This window comes from Telmatherina bonti (genome assembly GCF_933228915.1).
Source record: "Telmatherina bonti genome assembly, chromosome: 8".
NCBI lineage: Eukaryota > Metazoa > Chordata > Actinopteri > Atheriniformes > Telmatherinidae > Telmatherina > Telmatherina bonti.
The window spans coordinates 13,533,023-13,551,177 of record NC_136626.1 but is presented as its reverse complement, the minus strand read 5'-3'; the positions used below and the strand labels follow the sequence as shown (position 1 = coordinate 13,551,177).

At 39.2% G+C, this 18,155-nt stretch overlaps 1 protein-coding gene across 2 annotated transcripts in view; it reads right to left on the bottom strand.

Moving 5' to 3' along the window:
- rfx2 (regulatory factor X, 2 (influences HLA class II expression)) overlaps positions 1 to 14,625 on the bottom strand; it is a 29,722-nt gene extending 15,097 nt beyond the window's left edge. For both annotated transcript variants that reach the window (XM_079245036.1, XM_079245037.1), the window contains exons 1-2: positions 14,506 to 14,625; positions 676 to 784 (exon numbers count right to left, since the gene is read on the bottom strand). In XM_079245036.1, the coding sequence (XP_079101162.1) occupies positions 676 to 783 (108 nt within the window). In that variant the 5' untranslated portion in view covers position 784; positions 14,506 to 14,625. The remainder of the gene's footprint in view (positions 1 to 675; positions 785 to 14,505) is intronic.
- Positions 14,626 to 18,155: the final 3,530 nt, after the last annotated feature.

Sequence of the window (18,155 nt, the reverse complement as noted above, 5' to 3'; positions counted from 1 at the left end):
CACACACAAACACACCAGTCTCAGCGTATGGCAGTCAGCACAACATGAGTAAACACACAGACAAAAGCCTTTATTAAGCAAATGTTAGCCATTCTCTGCTAAACTCTCACTTATTTAGAAAATGTCGAAGCAAACGAGATTCTAAGACAGAAAAACATATTTATAACAGCAGATGTTTCAGCTGTGCCAAGTTCTGTGTTATTAAAAAGGGGGAGACGGGGTACTTGGGGAAAGACACCATGGTGATTACATGAAGTGCAGGTCCTGCTACCCAATGAAACAAGGGGACTCACTGCTGTTAACATTTGTTTCCATGTGGCATACACCCTAACCTCTCAGCTAGCATGGAGCCACTTATGATAAACTGAGACAAGAGACATCTGTTGGTAGTGTTGGAGGGTGCAACTTCAGTTTCTTATGAATTATATTCATTTTGAAAAATATTTTGATTATGATACTGAGTGACTTGTGAGTAAAACATCTTGCAAAAACATCAGTCTTCTAACTGGAAATGATGAACAATAACTAATGTGACAAAAAAGTCCTCCTGATTTGGTCTCCAAAATAACTTTTATTTTATAATCATCATCATCATCTGAAAAGCCATGATGTGAAGGTGTTAAGTCATTATAAACTTGGTCTTGTCATTGCAATAGCAGCAGGGTGTTTTGCTACCTGCTGGGAAGCTGGGACGGGCTGTACCACAGGAGCCTGGGCTGATGATGATGTCCGCAGCGCGGTCACGCTGGTCGTGGTGTCTGAACCTCCCTCAGAGTTCTGCATGCTAGGAGGCATAAAGAAAGGGAACATACAGAAGGGGTTATATACCATGTTGAAAAATTGCAACTTCTTCATAGATTTAAAAAAAAAAAAAAAAAAAAATGAAGTTTTAAAAGAAAAGAATGGGACCATTAAGTCAATGAGCATGGCTATCCATGCTAACTAAATACCCTTACAGCCAACCCCCCTTTCTTGTGGTACCACCAGGACAATCATGGCGCCTCAGGGGCTTTCTGTCGTTGCCAAGTCAAGCTGAGTCACCTTCAGCTCTCAGAACCCCAGCAGCTGCCCACCTTTGGCCTTAGACAATGGTAAAAACCAACACACGAACTATAGTACGCAGACAAAGCCTTGCTAAACACATCAGGCCCATGTGAAAAAGTTATAGTCGAAAAGCTTGAAGTTCTGCTTGTGGAGCAAAGCCCACTGCCACCACTCTGCTTTCCACTGGGTTACAATGTGCACAGCATAGCAAAGTGGAGCTAAAAATGGAGTGACACAAAGGCTCTTTTTTTAAAAGGGGACAGAGAGGGAACGAGTGGGAGCAAGGCAGGGACAAGAAAAGAGTGGAACTGCAAGGGAGAGTGGGCAGGAAAAAAAAACAAAAAAACAAACAACTTCCCCACTCACCAAAAAGAGGAGAAATGTGGGGAGAAAAAAAAAGATGAAAATGACAGTGGGGTTTCAGACCCTGCCAGGGTCTTGATGATATCCAGAGTTTGTTTCAAATAAGAGCCAGTCTCTGAGGGCTCCAATAATCCAGCTGATATGAGGAAATTCCTCAATGCTTTGTAAACGTTTGTCAGTTGCTATGGTGAGGAATCCATGACAACCAACTCAAACCCCCCCACCCCTTCACTCCAGTCCTCCATGTTCCCTCCTCAACATCCCCCTTCACCACCTCCTAATCTTTTATAAAGCTCCTGCACAGGAACTCTTGAGTGCAACCACAAAAAGAAGAGGGGGAGGAGGACTGAAATGAGGGAGACGGAGATACGGCACAGTTGGGGGTGGGTTGAATTGATGAACAGTCTGTAGTTAAAGACAGAAATCATGCAGCCGCGGGAAAAGTCAGAAGGCAAACAAAACAGTTGTGGTCATAAGGAGCATAACATTGAAGGGCCACAAGACTCAACCTGCTCCAGACATGCAGTGATTAGTCATAACAGTATGTGCAACAATGGTATTTTAATTTTCCGGAAGAGATCTTACAAACACCACTTGGCTGCTCAAGTTTCCCAGAGTTACAAAAAGGCAAGAAATCACCCAAGAGTGAGCTAAGTTACACATTTTATAGGCTCTTTAATACAAGATTTCTTGTGTTTAAGAGACACAAGGCACGTTTTTATCAATGACCACATTAACTGCACTAAAATTAAACAAATCTAAATATGAGCAAGAGATTTAAAAAAAAAAAAAAAACTACAAACAAACAAACATAACATAACTTCTTTGAACAACAAAGATTTTGGAAGTACTTATGAATGGATGTGCGTGGGACCAGCATCCCACACAAAATCTCTACCAATAAGTTCAAGTAAGTTTAGAAAAAGGTGTAGGACAAACGGAAGAAATGTTTTTGTTGGGGGTTTTTTATGACCTTAAAGTGGAACTATTATGAGCATTTCAGGCTAATTTATTTTTATTTCTGAGCCCAGAAGGGCTGGGATTGATCGAGTTATTTCCACAAATCGCTTTATTTACTTCAGACTGACCCTCTCCGTAGGCTGTCAGATCAGCCTGTGGGCAAAACGAGTGGATTGAGACTCTTCCGCATTAAGCCCCGCCTCTGCACTACATCGGGAGCGTGCACCGCAACTGCTTTCGCCGTCATTCTAACATCTCATAAACACAAGGATTAGGCTAATATGAACTCAATAAAAAAAACAAAATACAATGTCAACACATAGCATACAGCCCTACATGTTGGAACCTGAATCAGACCCTGAAAACAAAGAGGAAAACAGCAACCCACAGCAACGAATGCAGCAGGATGTCTCTCTTTGGTAAACTCACCAGCCAGCGTTGGAAATAACTTTATCCGACGTTTTCCACCCGCCTGATGTATTTGTACATGCCCTTGTTAACCAGTAGAAGGTAACCAATCACCGAACCTTATCCCCCGGGATGTCACAAGGATTTCCAAGTAGAAAAAAACTCTCTAAAACAAGCATTTTTCGTCGCCATGGAAACCAAATGGAGAGAGTTCTGGAACTCAAACTCAAACATGCTGTTTAGGTGATAAAAAACAGTGCCGTTCACATGTCTGATGAGGATTCAACACTGTAACATTGTAGAAAGCTCAGAAAAGTCCAAATACCATAATAGCACCCCTTTATACATTTCAGAATTTCTTCACACTGGGTATAGTAGAATTGTGAAATATATCATTTTATCGTGGATTTAGTCTCCTAACCTTTACAAACATACGAACAGCACCAGAGCTTGGTCCAAATTGCCTGCATTAAATTTAGTTTATTTCCAGGGAGGGTTAGACTCCACCAAGGCTCCTCTTTATCACCAGTTCTGTTCAGAACTATTATGCAAAGAATTTCTCAGGTTGCTGAAGGGGTCCGGTTTGATAGGTTTTGATCATGGCCTCATCGGGCCATGATCTTCAACTTTGGCTGGAGCGCTTTGCAAGCAAGTGTGAAGCAGAAGCCAAGACCATAGTCCTCAGCCGAAAAAGGGTGGAGTTTCCAAGCCTTGCTCCAAGTGGATAAGTTTAAGCATCTCGTGGTCTTGTTCACAAGGAAGGATGGAGCAGGAGAGACATTTAGTGAACATACTGAGTTGCTTCCATAAACTACAGGTTTTGTCACGATCTGGTCTGGAAAAGGTTCTACTGGGGCCAAATCATTAGACTTGCTGTAAACATTGCAGTTTTACTGGTTCTGTATTAAAGCTACCGTTGCTTTAGTAAAGTGAGCTTGCTTCTTTTTTTTTTTTTTTTAAAATAAAAATGGACCTGTAAGTATTAGATCTGAATACATTATCATATTTTCTGTACTAATCTCACTTGGCCTGTGCCAAGCTTAACTACAAGCTGTTGGAGAACTATTTAATTTAAATCAGGTGTGTTGCATCTAAAACCTGCAGGACAGTTTGTGATCCTGGTCTACTCTGCTCCATTTCAAACACCTTTTCTACATTCAGAAAAAAAGCCATAAACTGTAGAGATTAAATAAATATGTTTGGAGCATATTAAGTTATCAGAATGAATCTCCATGTTCATCTACAGGTTTACAAAATTCGGCAAAGAATAGAAACTGGCCATTGGAGAGGGACAGAGTATTTGTTTGTTTAAGCAACAGGTGTCAAACTCCGGTCCCTGAAGGCCGACACCCTGCAGGGTTTTGTTGTTTTCCTTTTCCAACACACCTGACTGAAATTATTTGGTCATTGGAAAGAAGTTGACAAGAAGCTGTAGAATCCATTGATCTGAATCAGGCGAGGAGCAGGAAAACAACAAAAAGCTGCAGGACAGAACAGTGGCCCTCCAGGCCAGAGTTTGACACCCTTGCTTTAAGCTAATGATCAGTGCTGTTACAAAAAGCTGGTAAAGTGTGAAAATCTTTCTTAAATTCTGTAATGCGGCATCTTAAGCAGACCAGATGGCGGGCCATTGCATGAGACATTACTCATCACTACTTAAAGTAACTTGAGACTTGACTCTTCTTGTAAACTTCTCTGGTTTTGGTACACTCTAATTGATAATCTAAAGCGATACTTGCATTTTCCTGCTGCACAAGTTGTAATCATAAACACATTAAAGTTAATAAAAAAAACTAATATTTTTTCCTTTTATTTATTTTATTTTATTTTTTTTTTAGAGTGTAGATGCAAGAAAAAAAACAACAATCACGTTCTCAGCAAGAGGAACAAACTGGTAAATAATTCAACCACTTTTTCTGTCATCCTTTTCTAATGTTTTAAACATGGAAGCTTTCTATTTTTTCTAAAGTTTCCTCTAGTTTGTGTTGCTTTGATGGAGGAAGAGTCCAAGTTAGTGAAGGGAGGTTGTTGTATTTAGCCAAGTGTTGAGATGTCTCATCAAATTAGTACTGGTGGAAGAAAATGTCTATACCACCTCCCAAAATGGTTGAATAAGTGACATTAGGAGTGACTGTGGAACATCTCCTCCTCTACCCAGCAGACATGTTGTCAAGGTCCTGCTACAAGCTTTTAGGGCATCTGACATCAAACACCAAACACTGGGGCTGATGACTTTAGTACCAGTCCATCAAAAAAAGAAAAAGTACTTTGATCAGGACTCTGATCTGATACATGAGAACTGGGACATTTCTGTTCTGTATCAGAAGTTAATTATAGCTCAAGTCTTCAAACAAACCACATTAAACATTAAATGTGAGGACATTTAAAATCACTGTGAAACATGACAGGCAATAAGTTGCCTGATCCATAACATATCAACTGTACATACACACCCCTGCATGCTGCAAAAATGAACATATTAAGATCAAACTTAATTGTAGGGAGTTTTAGGGAGCAGTTACTTGTGGGAGATGCCAAGTTTAGGACTGCTACTGGGTGTTACAAGAAAATCAGTGTCTCTTTAAGACGGAACAACAGACTTGGGTGTGCCATCCATACAAGCCACAGACAAAGACACAGCTCTGCTTACATGACTAATCGGAAGGCCGATGTTGAAACTGCTGATATGTGTAAATCTTTAGAGTCCAATGTATTCATAAGTCTTTCCTGAGCATACCTCTATGAACATTTTCATTTTATTTGTAGGCACAGAGCACAATTAACACTTACATGAAAAGCCTCTCATATTCCATCAAAATGTTTCTTCACACTCCTGCCTTGTCTGTCAGATAAGTACTAAAAGTCTATTTTCAGAACATTTAAAAAGCTGATGCAAGACTTAGGCATGGAATTTGGCTATGAAGTGTCAGCTGAGTTATAAATACACTTGGTAACAATCCCCTCATTTTTCTGTATAACTGTCATTTTCACCAGAGGAAGTCTGAGAGCTTCTTTATACCATTAATGAATGGGTGGCATAACACGATAGTGGGGGAATGAAAAAACAGACCACTGACCTGCATGTTCTCGCCCATTAAGGGATTTGGTTAAATAGGTATGGCAAAGTGTGCCAAATCATTGAGTTGGTGGAGGGAGAAAGAAAGTGAATGAGGGCTTAGAGGAGTCTTTCTGCTTGGTGTTCAGGGAAGGTTAAAAGCCACACAAATTCCCCACCAGCGGCTCAGAAAGGCACAAAGGTAGAACACAGCAGGAGGTACAGCACACTGTTGCAAAACTGTTAGTCAGGACAGTGTGGTGTCAAGAGCCAATCTTTTCTACTTCCAACTCAGAGACAACTTCATACAGAACTCTATTTTCATGTAGAGTCTATAAGCCTGGGTTTATTCTAACTCTTTCACATTATACCAGCTCATTTTTTCAGAACAAACCTTATTTTCAAAAGCAGAGGAACAACAAAAATACACTTTTTAAAAAGCCTGAAAGCCCCACAAACTGTCACCAACATTACAATCTATGATGTTAAGAAAATGTGAGCGTCTGTCATAGATATATCTAACTTAAACCAGGCTCAATCAATGAAAAACACATACAGATGTTCAATTAAAAGCAGGAGCCCACAGTCTTGGCTCGTGTTTGTACTGGCCCACATTGTTTGCAGAGTAACAACGGTTGCTAGTGGCAACACCGTCCACTCCCGTTTCCAGGAGCCTGTTGCTATGCAACCAACTGAATACTTCCCAAACCAAACAATGCCATCCCCCACCTGATCCTTCCATCTCACGCTAAGTAGAAACTTACAACAATAAATACTATGTAAGCCATTAATTTCAGACACCGGTGGGACCAGGGCACAGAGTTTTTTCTGAGTCAAAGTATAAAAAAAATACAGATTTTACACTGGCTGTGACAAGATGTACTAAGACAGAAAAAGTGCTCTGTTCTTGTGACCACTTTGTGGTAAAGAAAAAAAAAAAAAAGAAGAATGTTTAAGTCATCAAGAAGATAACAGACTTAAAAAGTCGCTTTGTACTTGTGCCACCTGAAAATAAAACTAGATCAAGTGGAGTTTTTCCAAAGTTCCCCAGGAAGATGAGACATTAAACAATCTGAGCCAAGCAATGCTTTTTCCAACTCAGTGGAAGATACATGGAGTAAAACTGAGGAGCTACTTGTTGCTTTTAAAGGAAGATCTATGGAAAGTACAATAACATTTTTTAGTTCACTTCCATCCATCTACCAGCGAAAAGCAACAGGTTAAAAATGTGCTCCCTTTAGTCTGTTACATTATTATTTTAATATATTCAGTGTCATTCATGGGTTTAAAAGAAAAACTAACAACCAAAATTAAGCTTTGAATTCATTTAAAAAACCATGCAGGCACACACGTTCACACAAAGAGCAAATTAAGATATGATACGAGATTTCCACAACAGAGGCTGTTCTTCAAGCCTGTCTCATTAATTCATGGCTAATCCAATCAAAGCAGCTCTTGGGGTCTGCAGATGGCAGAGTTGGGGGGGTGGGGGGGGTTGGCAAAGCAGAGAAAGGACGCACCGACCACTGTCTCTGATCCAAGAATACTCCTCCCCTCCCCACCTCTGGTCATCAGCACAACCTGTCCACTCTGTCACCATGTGCACTGCAGGCCTGACAGCCACAGAGAGAAAGATCAAACTGTTGCCATGGAGATTGTGTGTTCGCCTAAGCTTTACACTTCCTCCCCCAACGCCCTACTTCATCTAACCCTTTCCAGATCTCCACTGCCACCCCCCCACAGTCATCCACCCCAGTCCTTATCCTTATCATTTAGCATCAAGATGAAGACTGAAGGGTTTATGCTTCACTTTTAAAGAAAACAAAGAGAGAAAAGAGGCAAGATGGACCCAAGTCAGAATGTAATCAGGGCTTACTCGTGCGTGGGCATCAAAACAATTTATCTCATGTGTTTTCACAGAGTAACACAGATGGCACAAATATAACTTAAGTTTCAGCTAACAATCAGGATTTTGGGGAAATATCCATTTTACACATAGAATTCAGCACACAGTACAGATGTGCATGAAATCAAAATTCCTACATTTTTATTTGATGACAGAAAATCTTTTTGTCAAAAGCAGCACTGGAGGAAGAAAAAAAACCCACATCCTGTATCCTACATTTTCAATGTATAAAATAATAGAAACAAGAAGGTGCCAAACACTCAACATCTTGCTCTCTTGAAAAAGTGTGTTCAACCTGTGAATGTGAGAGTTTTATTTCCCAGCAAAACACATAATCGTGGCCTCAGATGCTGGCAGTGTACTGTCATGATTCTGAGCGATTAAACTGAGATAAGAGCTGCAGTGGAGGACGCTGTCTTTTTGGCAAGTATTCACTGCACAGAGCTATGACTCAATAAACATACAGTATGTTTTCACAGGGACTACTTGACAGGGGCAATGATTCATCAGATAATGCTTTAAATCTGAGACAGATCCAAGTGTTTGTTGTTCATGCTCTGAATACTAGACCAGACTGACAACTTGCCATCAGACACAGTTCTAGGTCTTTGCTTATTGAACTTGCTCCCAGGGCAGGCACTTTCTGCAGGTTATAGTTGATTTCAGAAAACCTGTCACAGGTAAATACTGGCTCGCTGCCATTCACAGCAAACCTTTTTTTCTTTTTCAAATAATGTTGCTGACAAGAGGCATATACGGTTGTGACTGAATTTCTTCAGTATTACATGTTGTCAGACAAGACCGCTGCCTACAGATCCATCATTTTTGTTAAACTAGTTTGCTTTCAACGTTACAGAAATATCCCGACCAAATCTGACTCATAGACAATATTAATCCACAGGCTGTGCCACTAAGCCAGTTCAACACACTCAAGAGTAAGCAGTGTTGTGCCACTAGTTTTCAACTCATGTGGTAAATCCAGTTATTCAGACTCTTCACATAAACTTCTGTGTAAAACTGATGTGTTTTTGTGAGGTGTTTAATCACGAATATGCATTTTAAGCTTTCTTTTTCTAACATGAATACTAAGTTATCCTGAACTAAACCTAATTAAACATGAGGAATTTAAAGGAAAATCTAGATCCAGCATAGGTCGAGTCATGTCAGCTGGAATGGGTTTAGTTAGACATTAGACATTTCACTTTTTATTTAGCAGAGCTTCTTCGTTTCTGATGGAGATAGTTGGAGGTTTCACTTAAGTCGTCTGTGAAATTGCTGATGTTTTGGGGTCTACAACCAGTGCTGAGAGTCATGACTCACCTTTAGAATAACTATTAGTTTCACTTGAAGTCAAGTGTGAATAGATGTCATCAATCTTCTTGGGGCAGCTGTAAAGATGTTACTGAAGGGGAGGAAAATGTTATGTCTCAGCCTTCCTCTTCAGTCAAATGAAAGTTTCTCTACTTTGACAGAAGTGCCCATGAGAAATGGTTACAAACAGGACCTCAGTTGAGTTACAACCATCAACAATAATCGAAGACTCTGAAAAATCAGTGATTTCACAGACAAATAAATCTCCTACTATTACAATATTCGTCTGGATGAAGAGTGTAACATCTTCAACTGGAAGCAGACCTCCACCAAAACATTGTAATTGTTTTTTATTAGAAGCTCTAATTGCAAAATCATCCAAATCCCCCTCATAATGAGGAATCCAAAAAATTCCTGGATCCAGACAGTGATCTGCATCAGCCTCAAAATCTGATCCCTTGTTTCTTATTTAATTTCTGAGATTTGCTGAAAATTTCATAAAAGTTCATCCATAACTTCTTAAATGATGTTTGTAGCAGACATACAGACAGAGAAACCAACCCCAATGTAAACATAACCTTCACCTCGGCGGAGCTAACTAACTAACTCCAGTCCAGTTGACATGACTCAACCTATGCTGTATGCCATTACTTTGATGAATTGGACCTTCAACATAATCCAGATCCATTTCAATTTTATATGACAAATTCACTACAGATAGAATCTCAACATGTGTCAAATATAAGAAAACTAGATGAGTTAAGTTAGTTGGACTGAGTTTTTTTCTTATTTATTTTTTTAAAATGGACCTGAAAATCTTTTATTATCATATGAGTTGCATTAAAAACCCAAACCACAAGCAGGGGTGTAAAAGACTGCACAGGAATCACTGACAGAAATTATGCTTGTGCCAGAGTCAAGGTATAGATTTAAAATCATTTCCCATGCAGCTATCAGTTATTATAATTTTGGCTTCCAGCCAATAATAAAATGTAAATGTAAAAAACTGTTGTGCTGCATTCTGTTTTTACTCTATTTTAGTCTCATACTAATCTAGCGCACAGACTTCCTTCATATTAGCACACCTTGAAACCTCTCAACTCAACCCACCCCTTGCGAGGCTACAACATACTTAGTTTTGCTTGAACCATGACTGAAAGGTCAAATAAATTATTCAGCTTTTTATAAACTCTGCTGACACACGATTTCTACCCTGAAAAGAACTACAATTCAGTGTCTGATGTTTGAAGAAATCCCTGAACAAATGTGATCTCAGTAAAAGACAAAATAATCATCATTGTTATTTTTAAAGAACCAAGGAGTCAGGTTCAATGCAATGATATGGTTTTATGAAACTGACAAATTATAATTTACACAGCATTTACATCCATTTTGCTGATTTATTAAGTATAGTATCTGAAACATTAACCATCAAATTGCATAAGATCCATCAAGTGCATGGTAATTTACATCGAGGTGACAATTATACCGTGTAGATCGTAACACAAATGATGAAAGCATGAACATGACTGCCAGACAGGCTACTTTTAAATGTCACCACTATTTAGTCTCATGAAATTGAAACAGCTTATTTCTGTAAGGATATAATGAACATATGATTCCCAGACAGAAAAATGTAACATTAACATTTGTTCTGTTTAGAATCTACTAAATGAGGATAGAGGGTTCTTCAAGAACAAGGCCGTCATAAAGAAGTTAGCCATTTGTCAGATAAATAACTCTGATTGTCAGTTCCATTGTTTCTGTCCACTTTTATGCCACTATTATACTGTTGTGAACTGGAATTATTCACCAAACTCACATATTTGCCCTCAAAAAGCCCATTAAGGGAAAGTAATACCAAAACATGAGTAAAAAAGCTTGTTTGCCTTTTAGGCTTCTAAACAGAAACTGCACAAGACAGACATTAAAACTAAACTTTTCCTTTTTTATTGGGACAAAAATCCCCTCATCAAAAAGACTAAACTTGGTCTCTGCTATTACTTTGTGGTAGTTTTACACTAACAGACAAACAACCTCGTCTACCGTAAAAACTCCACAAAAGAAGGGAAAAGTGAGGGACCCAAATGAGGGTCTCCTACTATCCCTTCCTGAAAGGTGGAGGGTGAGGGGGTGGGCAGTCATTGTGATGCAAATATCACTGCCTTGTCTGCCGTTTGTGGTAGGCAATTTAATTACAAGTTGCGTAGCTATGATACAAACAGGTGGAATGTTAAGAATGCTGCTGATGACACATACACGCAGAGAAGACACAGACTAAAAAACATTTCATTTCCCAACGAGCTTCGACTTGTTTCCTCCACACAAGGGCCGATCAGTGACAGCATTTTTGTCAGCATGTGACAAGAGTTGTCTCTTCATATCCTCACAGCAGAATCTGCTGTGATATTTCACATTTTTACAGATGAACAACTACATGCGAGATTCATAAGAACACTTAAAATGGTTTTTACTTTCAACAAATAACTCATCACACAAAAAAAGATCATTGTGAAGATCATGAATCTGAAACCCTTCATGTGTACAAGTGGCACTATTAATTTCCACTTAACAAGCCCCACAAGGCATTCTCCTCTCAGCCTCTCTGTTTTGGTCTGTGGTTCCCTGACAAGCCTTTGACTGGAGTTATGGGGTAATCCATTAAAACTCTGTTAAAATCATACATGTGTGCATAAGGCATGCAGTTCACTTAAAAACAGCAAGAGGTGAATGCAGTCCTAACTGTATATCATCAAATGTAAACTACAGTAGCAAAATGGATGACAGTAATCTTGTACATGTCTATATCTGTAGTTGACTATTGGATTGAGAACTTCTCCCCCGGGCAGTAGTGGGCCTCAACAAGATAGCTAAATACAGCATGAGCAAGCACACACACTAATATAACACACTCGCATATGCACTCAGAAAATTCACACACACACAGAGCATGTGACTAAAAGCTGTGTCAGGTCACCCGCTGCCCAAGAGACCACCGCAGCTGTCCTATTGTATAACTATACACAGACGGGTCCATTAAACACACAAAATGGCAAAAGGGTAACAGCTGAAACTGCAATGTAAAAACAATAATATTACAAATAACTTTGGAAGTGACAGAGGAAGGTAGATGGATTGTGTAAAGATCACAATGGATCCATGCAGAAGCCCAAGGATCCTTGCAACGCAAATAAAGTCGTGAATGGTCACCTACAGGTACAGGTGACTTACAACAGAAAATTGAGACACTAAAGTAGAATAAAATAAAATTATTTTGCCCACCCTTTAAAACTACGACCTTTATGAATGATCTGTCTTGTATTTAGTATATTGCTTTCTACATGCCACTATGAACCAAGGAAGTGCACTTCTGGCACAAAGAGGGAGATGAAAAAACCCTGACTGAAAACACTGACTATTAAAAAGGATAACAATTCACCATGTGGCCCACTCTAACCCCTTTCTTTCCATGACTCGGGTTTATTTGTATATCAAGTTGCCATGTAAACATAACAGTGTCATGCTCAAATTGTGAGGTGGGGCTAGAGAGGGTTACACAGTTTCGGCACAGGCATTTCTTTATCTTATTTTTTTCCTCAATTCTTATTTTACATGCTTTCAAGACATGTCTGACTAATTAAAGTTTATTTCTCTTACAACTACATCAACACAAGCTCTAAAAATCCCAGTCAAAAGAAGTTATATAATGAAGAGGAAGTAGATTTCATGAATAAATAATTTTTAACATATGAATTTTTACTGTATTATGCAGCCTATATTCTAATTATGATGAGTATATTTCAGCTCAGAAAAGAAACATATATTAGGTTTCATTAATAATAGATCTTAAAACATGTATCTCCAACCCTTTGCTAGATAAATAGTGTAAATACATACTTAAAAGCATATTATTCAATCTATTGAGCTTAAGAGGCAAGGGCATTAATTAGAGACACTTTCATGCTGCAAGGATTCTTCCTGATGCTTCAATAGCGAACAATACAAATGACCGAGCACCTGACAGATGTCTCTGAGAAGATACTTCATTAGAATTAATGCTTCTCAAGAGACAAAGAGAAGCAGAATCCCAAAAGAAGAAAACAAGCATGCAAAGTGTGAAGAAACAAAAACAAACAAAAATGTCCAAGATATTAAATAATTAATGAAAAATCAACTTAAAATCATAGGGGGTCTACTTTATCTGTTGTTGCTCTTCAAAGTTGGAGCACAGGTTGATCAGCAACATTATTGAGACCTATCACTTGAACAATTAGGTACTGTCACTGAAAACAACTTGCACATGGGTGCAGAACTGGTTTTTGTGCCTGTTTAATATATGGGACATTAGCTGAACTGTAAAGATGAGCAACTATTCATGTGTGAAGCAATGACAGCAATAATAGGAACCAGGTCGAAAGGAGTCGTTCTGCTTATATAAAACACACAAGAATTTATGTAGCTTTAGTTTTAAAACATACAGTTTCGTGACTAAAAAGCAGACAGAGCAATAGAAAAAGACCATCATACAGTAGCACCACCTAGCTGTAGCATATCCTGTTATTGCTTCTGAAATATTTTTTTTTTAAAAACTTTATAACTTTGTTAAGCACCAATTTGAGCCACTCTGATATGTTGTGCAACACAATCTGACAGATCTTTTCAACTGGGTGTTTTACATTAGAAACCAGTAGAAGAACCAGGTTATGTGTCGGTGTAGCGGTGAGTGTCGTAACCACGCTGGTAGATGTTCACGTATCAATCAGTTTCATTTCTTTAAATCTTATTTACGACTAAACTGTGAGTGGGGAGAAAACGCCCCAGAAAAGCAGAGAAACCTGCCTCCTGCCATTAAAGCAATCACAGTGATGAGTTCACGGTTGCATTCAGCGGACATCGGTACATAGAAACCCAGAACCGACGGTGCTAAGGCTTCACTTCCACCTGTTTTAAAACGGCTTTGAAACACAACGCAACAAGTTTATCCGCTTTTTCAACCAGTAAGACAGAAGAAATGTCGCTGACAACGCGACTTACTACCAAACTCCCGTGCAAACTTGCCACTTTGGCCGCTGCCAATTTAGTTAGCATTAGCTATACTCGAGAGAAAGCTTGTTTGACCATTCATCCAGCTGGGACCGAGCTGGAAGTGCGTTCACGTCTCGGTATACGCCACACGACGTAGCAACAAGTGGAAAGTGATGCTGGATCTGTGTGGAGTTGCAGTAACAACAGGGCTCTGTGTGAGCAAAGTGTAGCTACAGTGAATCAGATCACAGGCGGACATTAAAAGGCTGTCGCCTCTTGATATGAAAAGAAAAGAAGGTGTTCGCTACTTGGGGCGGATGCCACAAAAAACGACAAAGTTATGTTCTCCACAACCAAGCCGCGTTCGATTTTAAACATTTTTTCTCCACGTTACGATTAAATTTGCTTCTAATTTCTACAAACATATAGTCACCTTTGCCGTGAGAAAACTTCTCCCTCGCTCTGCTCTTTTTCCCCTCTCCCACTCGCTCGGTGACTTCCAGATGCTGCTGCTGCTGTTGCTGAGTGTTGCGCCCGTTGGTAAGTAACTGTCTCCACGGCTACAGTCACTATAGCGCGACGGGGTCTCGAGGCAACTGTTGCTACCCTCGAAAGGCTACGTCAGCGCCCTCACTATCATAGGGAGGGGCCAAATGAGACAACGTTCCTCCCATTTAAATAGAACTGTAACTGTAAATTGAACCACTAGGAGGCGGTGTTAAGCTGGGAAGTGTCCACAATTTACATAAATCCTATTGACTCATATTCAAGTCTGTGATACATAGATTGAAAATGACTATATTTGTGATCAGTCAGCTTTGCAGCCATCCACTGGGATAGTAGCATCAGAACCAGAGACTTGAAGAGAATCAACAAACTGATCAAGAAAGCTGGTTCTGTGCTTGGATTAACTCTGGAGCCGCTGGAGCTGATTGTCCAAAGAAGAATGCTGCACAAGCTGATGAAGTTGATAGAGGATTCTTCACACCCTCTCCACAACACAGTGAAGAACCAACAAAGTGTGTTCAGTGAGAGGCTTCTTCAGGTCCGCTGTAAGACTGAAAGATACAGAAGATCATTCCTGCCAGCAGCCATCAGCCTCCAGAACAAGACCTCCTCAAGTTAATTATTAACTACTACAATATTGAATTTCCCTTTGGGGATTAATAAGGTATTTTTCATTTAATTTAATTTTCATTTAATTTAATCTATAAGAACTTTCCTTGCAATAGATATGCCATATTTATGTCTTGGTCTTATTAAGGAAAAACATTTCAGGTAAACTCATTTATCAGTTAAAACTCCCCCAATTTATACTCTCTATTTTTAGTTATTTCTTTAGGATAATTTTTTTATGTGTAATACAAACTAGAGGAATTAAGAATCTGAGTATTTATTAAATGAAAATTAATTAAAACTATCGCAGATAGAAATTGCAGTTATTTAAATACCAAGTATTTTTGCTAAATAGCCGTGGCAGTGGATATCCAACACAATACTAATTAATTTAGAATAAATGTTTACATCATAGATACTCATGCATCATAATGTATTTATAAGAAAAGAAAATGATACAACTATTGTAGCTTATTGTTTTGTATATATTTTAAAATAAAAAAAATAAGACTATATATTATATAAAATATAAAATATTACTGTAAATCTCTGTAAATGTAATATATTGTATGTAAAAAAAATCCTGTAGAATTTAGTTTTTTGTTGTTGTTTTTTTTTTTTTTTAAATCATAAATGAAGTGGTTAAGACTTGTGTTTTCACCCACTGGATTATTTAATTCTTATACTTGTTCATTATTTTGTAGTATGTTTGTAGACTTAAACTTGAAACAACATAAACACAGGCATGATTTTTTTTTTTTAACAGTGCGTCCTGTTTTTATGCAGTTCTTCTTTTCAGCACAAGATGGCAGCATGATTCTGTACATACAACACCAGCTTTTCAGATTAATTAATCCTATTAGGTAATCTTGATAAATAGAAAATAAATACTTTGCTGAGGGTATTGTCGATTCAACACAAAACACAGATGAGTCTCAGTTGTCACATTAAACATTAACGTTTGCAAAAACTAGTAAAAAGAAAGAAAAGATTTGATATAAATCTTTTATTTCAGTTATAAAGGTCATTAAAAAGAGGATTGAAACACACACTGTTTAGTTTTTTTATTGTTTATATTTGAAACAGTTTTTAGAAATTTTTGCCATATATATATAAAAAAATTCTAGACACACGGCCATGTTTTATCCTTACAAATAGTTTTAATAATGATAACAAATATCAAAAGTAACTTTACTACGAAGGCGGATTTACACAGTTTGACCTTCCTGACTGATAAATACAACAAAAGCTCATTTTCAGTCTTTTGAACAGAAAAATCCTTTACACCCTCAGCTCCTCCATCAAGCAAATTAAAGCAAATTACATCAATGCAATGTCAAATCTAACCTCTGCAGGTTTTAAATATTTTATCTTTTACAAATATATGGTATATCTAAGAGTAGTTTACACAACAGGGTTAGGACCATATGTAACTGTTGATGTGTTTCTCTCGCTGACAAACACCCGAAGCTGTTCTGGATGGTATTAACAGTCCTTTATTTCCAGCACGTAGGTAGCATCTGGACCTGCATTTATGACATGCAAGGACATGAGAGGCAACAGTGATGATCTTCATCTAATGTGGACACAGTAGTTTCTGTCTCGTGGTGAATCCTCCGTTGCAGTGAGGATTACCCACAATCCTTTGCCATACTTAACAGCAACGCAGGCACGTCCACAGACCAAGAGGTGGCGCCATTGCCCCATTTAGCAGGATTTTATCCTAAATCATTTTAACTCTGTTACATACACCCCTCTAAAATCCTGCTCCACTGGGGTAATTGAACAAGAACAATAGAACACCAAAAGACAAAATCAAGGAATGCATGGCGTAACCCGGATTAAGTCAGTTAAGAAACCTTCCTATTGGAATAAGACTAGAAAGAGCGTGGCCAATGCTCTCACTAACTCAGACTCAGAAGATGCCCTATACACCTCCCATTCATAAATCATGGACCCGCAGGCAAAGCCAGAATACGACTCTTAACAGTCGTGATTAAAAAAAATTTCAACACAGTTAATGTTTTAAGCAGAAAATATTTTCCCCACAAAAGAAAACAGGGAGTCAGCCACTGACTCAGGATCCAGTTTTTGATCATTCATTTCGCATATGAGTCTGACTGGGGGTTTCACAGGTCTCCCAAACCTTGTACACACAGGAGGAGGCTGTACACAAACAACATCAGTCTGAGCAAGTGTGTCCAAGCTAGTGCTAATGGCAAGGCTGGGTAAAGTGACATCAATAGCTTTGTCTGTGGAGGAGGGGCACTGAGCATCCTGTGACACACGGCAGTCAAGGGAGAGTTCGGGGGAAGGCAAGACTGGAAGACCAGGGGTACTCGGGCGTCCATCCTCCTCAGAGTCATAATGCACCACACTTCCTGGAGGAGGGAAATCCAGTGCTGCACTAGGAGAGTATTCAACTAGGCCGGCTTCAGAGTCCTTGTCAACTACCTCATCCAGTCGTGCCAGCCAGTCACCTGTCTTTGTCTCGCTGTCTTGGACATCGACAGAAATGTCTGGTTCACACTGTCCATCTCCATCAAGTGATGAACAACTTGACTCCAAGTCGCAGACTCCTGCTGCAGGGAGAAAACTCACAGGGAGAAGGAGGTTTCTGTGAATGACTTTTTCCTTCAATGTCACTGGATCTTTGATGCGATACACATTGATTCCATGCTTAATAGACACGACTTCATAAACCGTGGAGTCCCACCTGTCTGCAACCTTCCTCTTCCCTTTTTCCCCACGATTTGCGACTAGAACTCTGCTACCAACAACAAGTGGTGACCCCTTTGCTTTGCGGTTGTAGTTCTGCGCCTGACGTGCCTGTTCTGTCCGGCTGTTCTCACAGGCAATGCGAGAAGCCTCGGACAAGTCACGTCTCAGCTGCGACACAAAGTCATTGTGATTAACAACAGCATTGCTGCTGAGAACATGCTGGAAGACTACATCGACGGGCAGGCG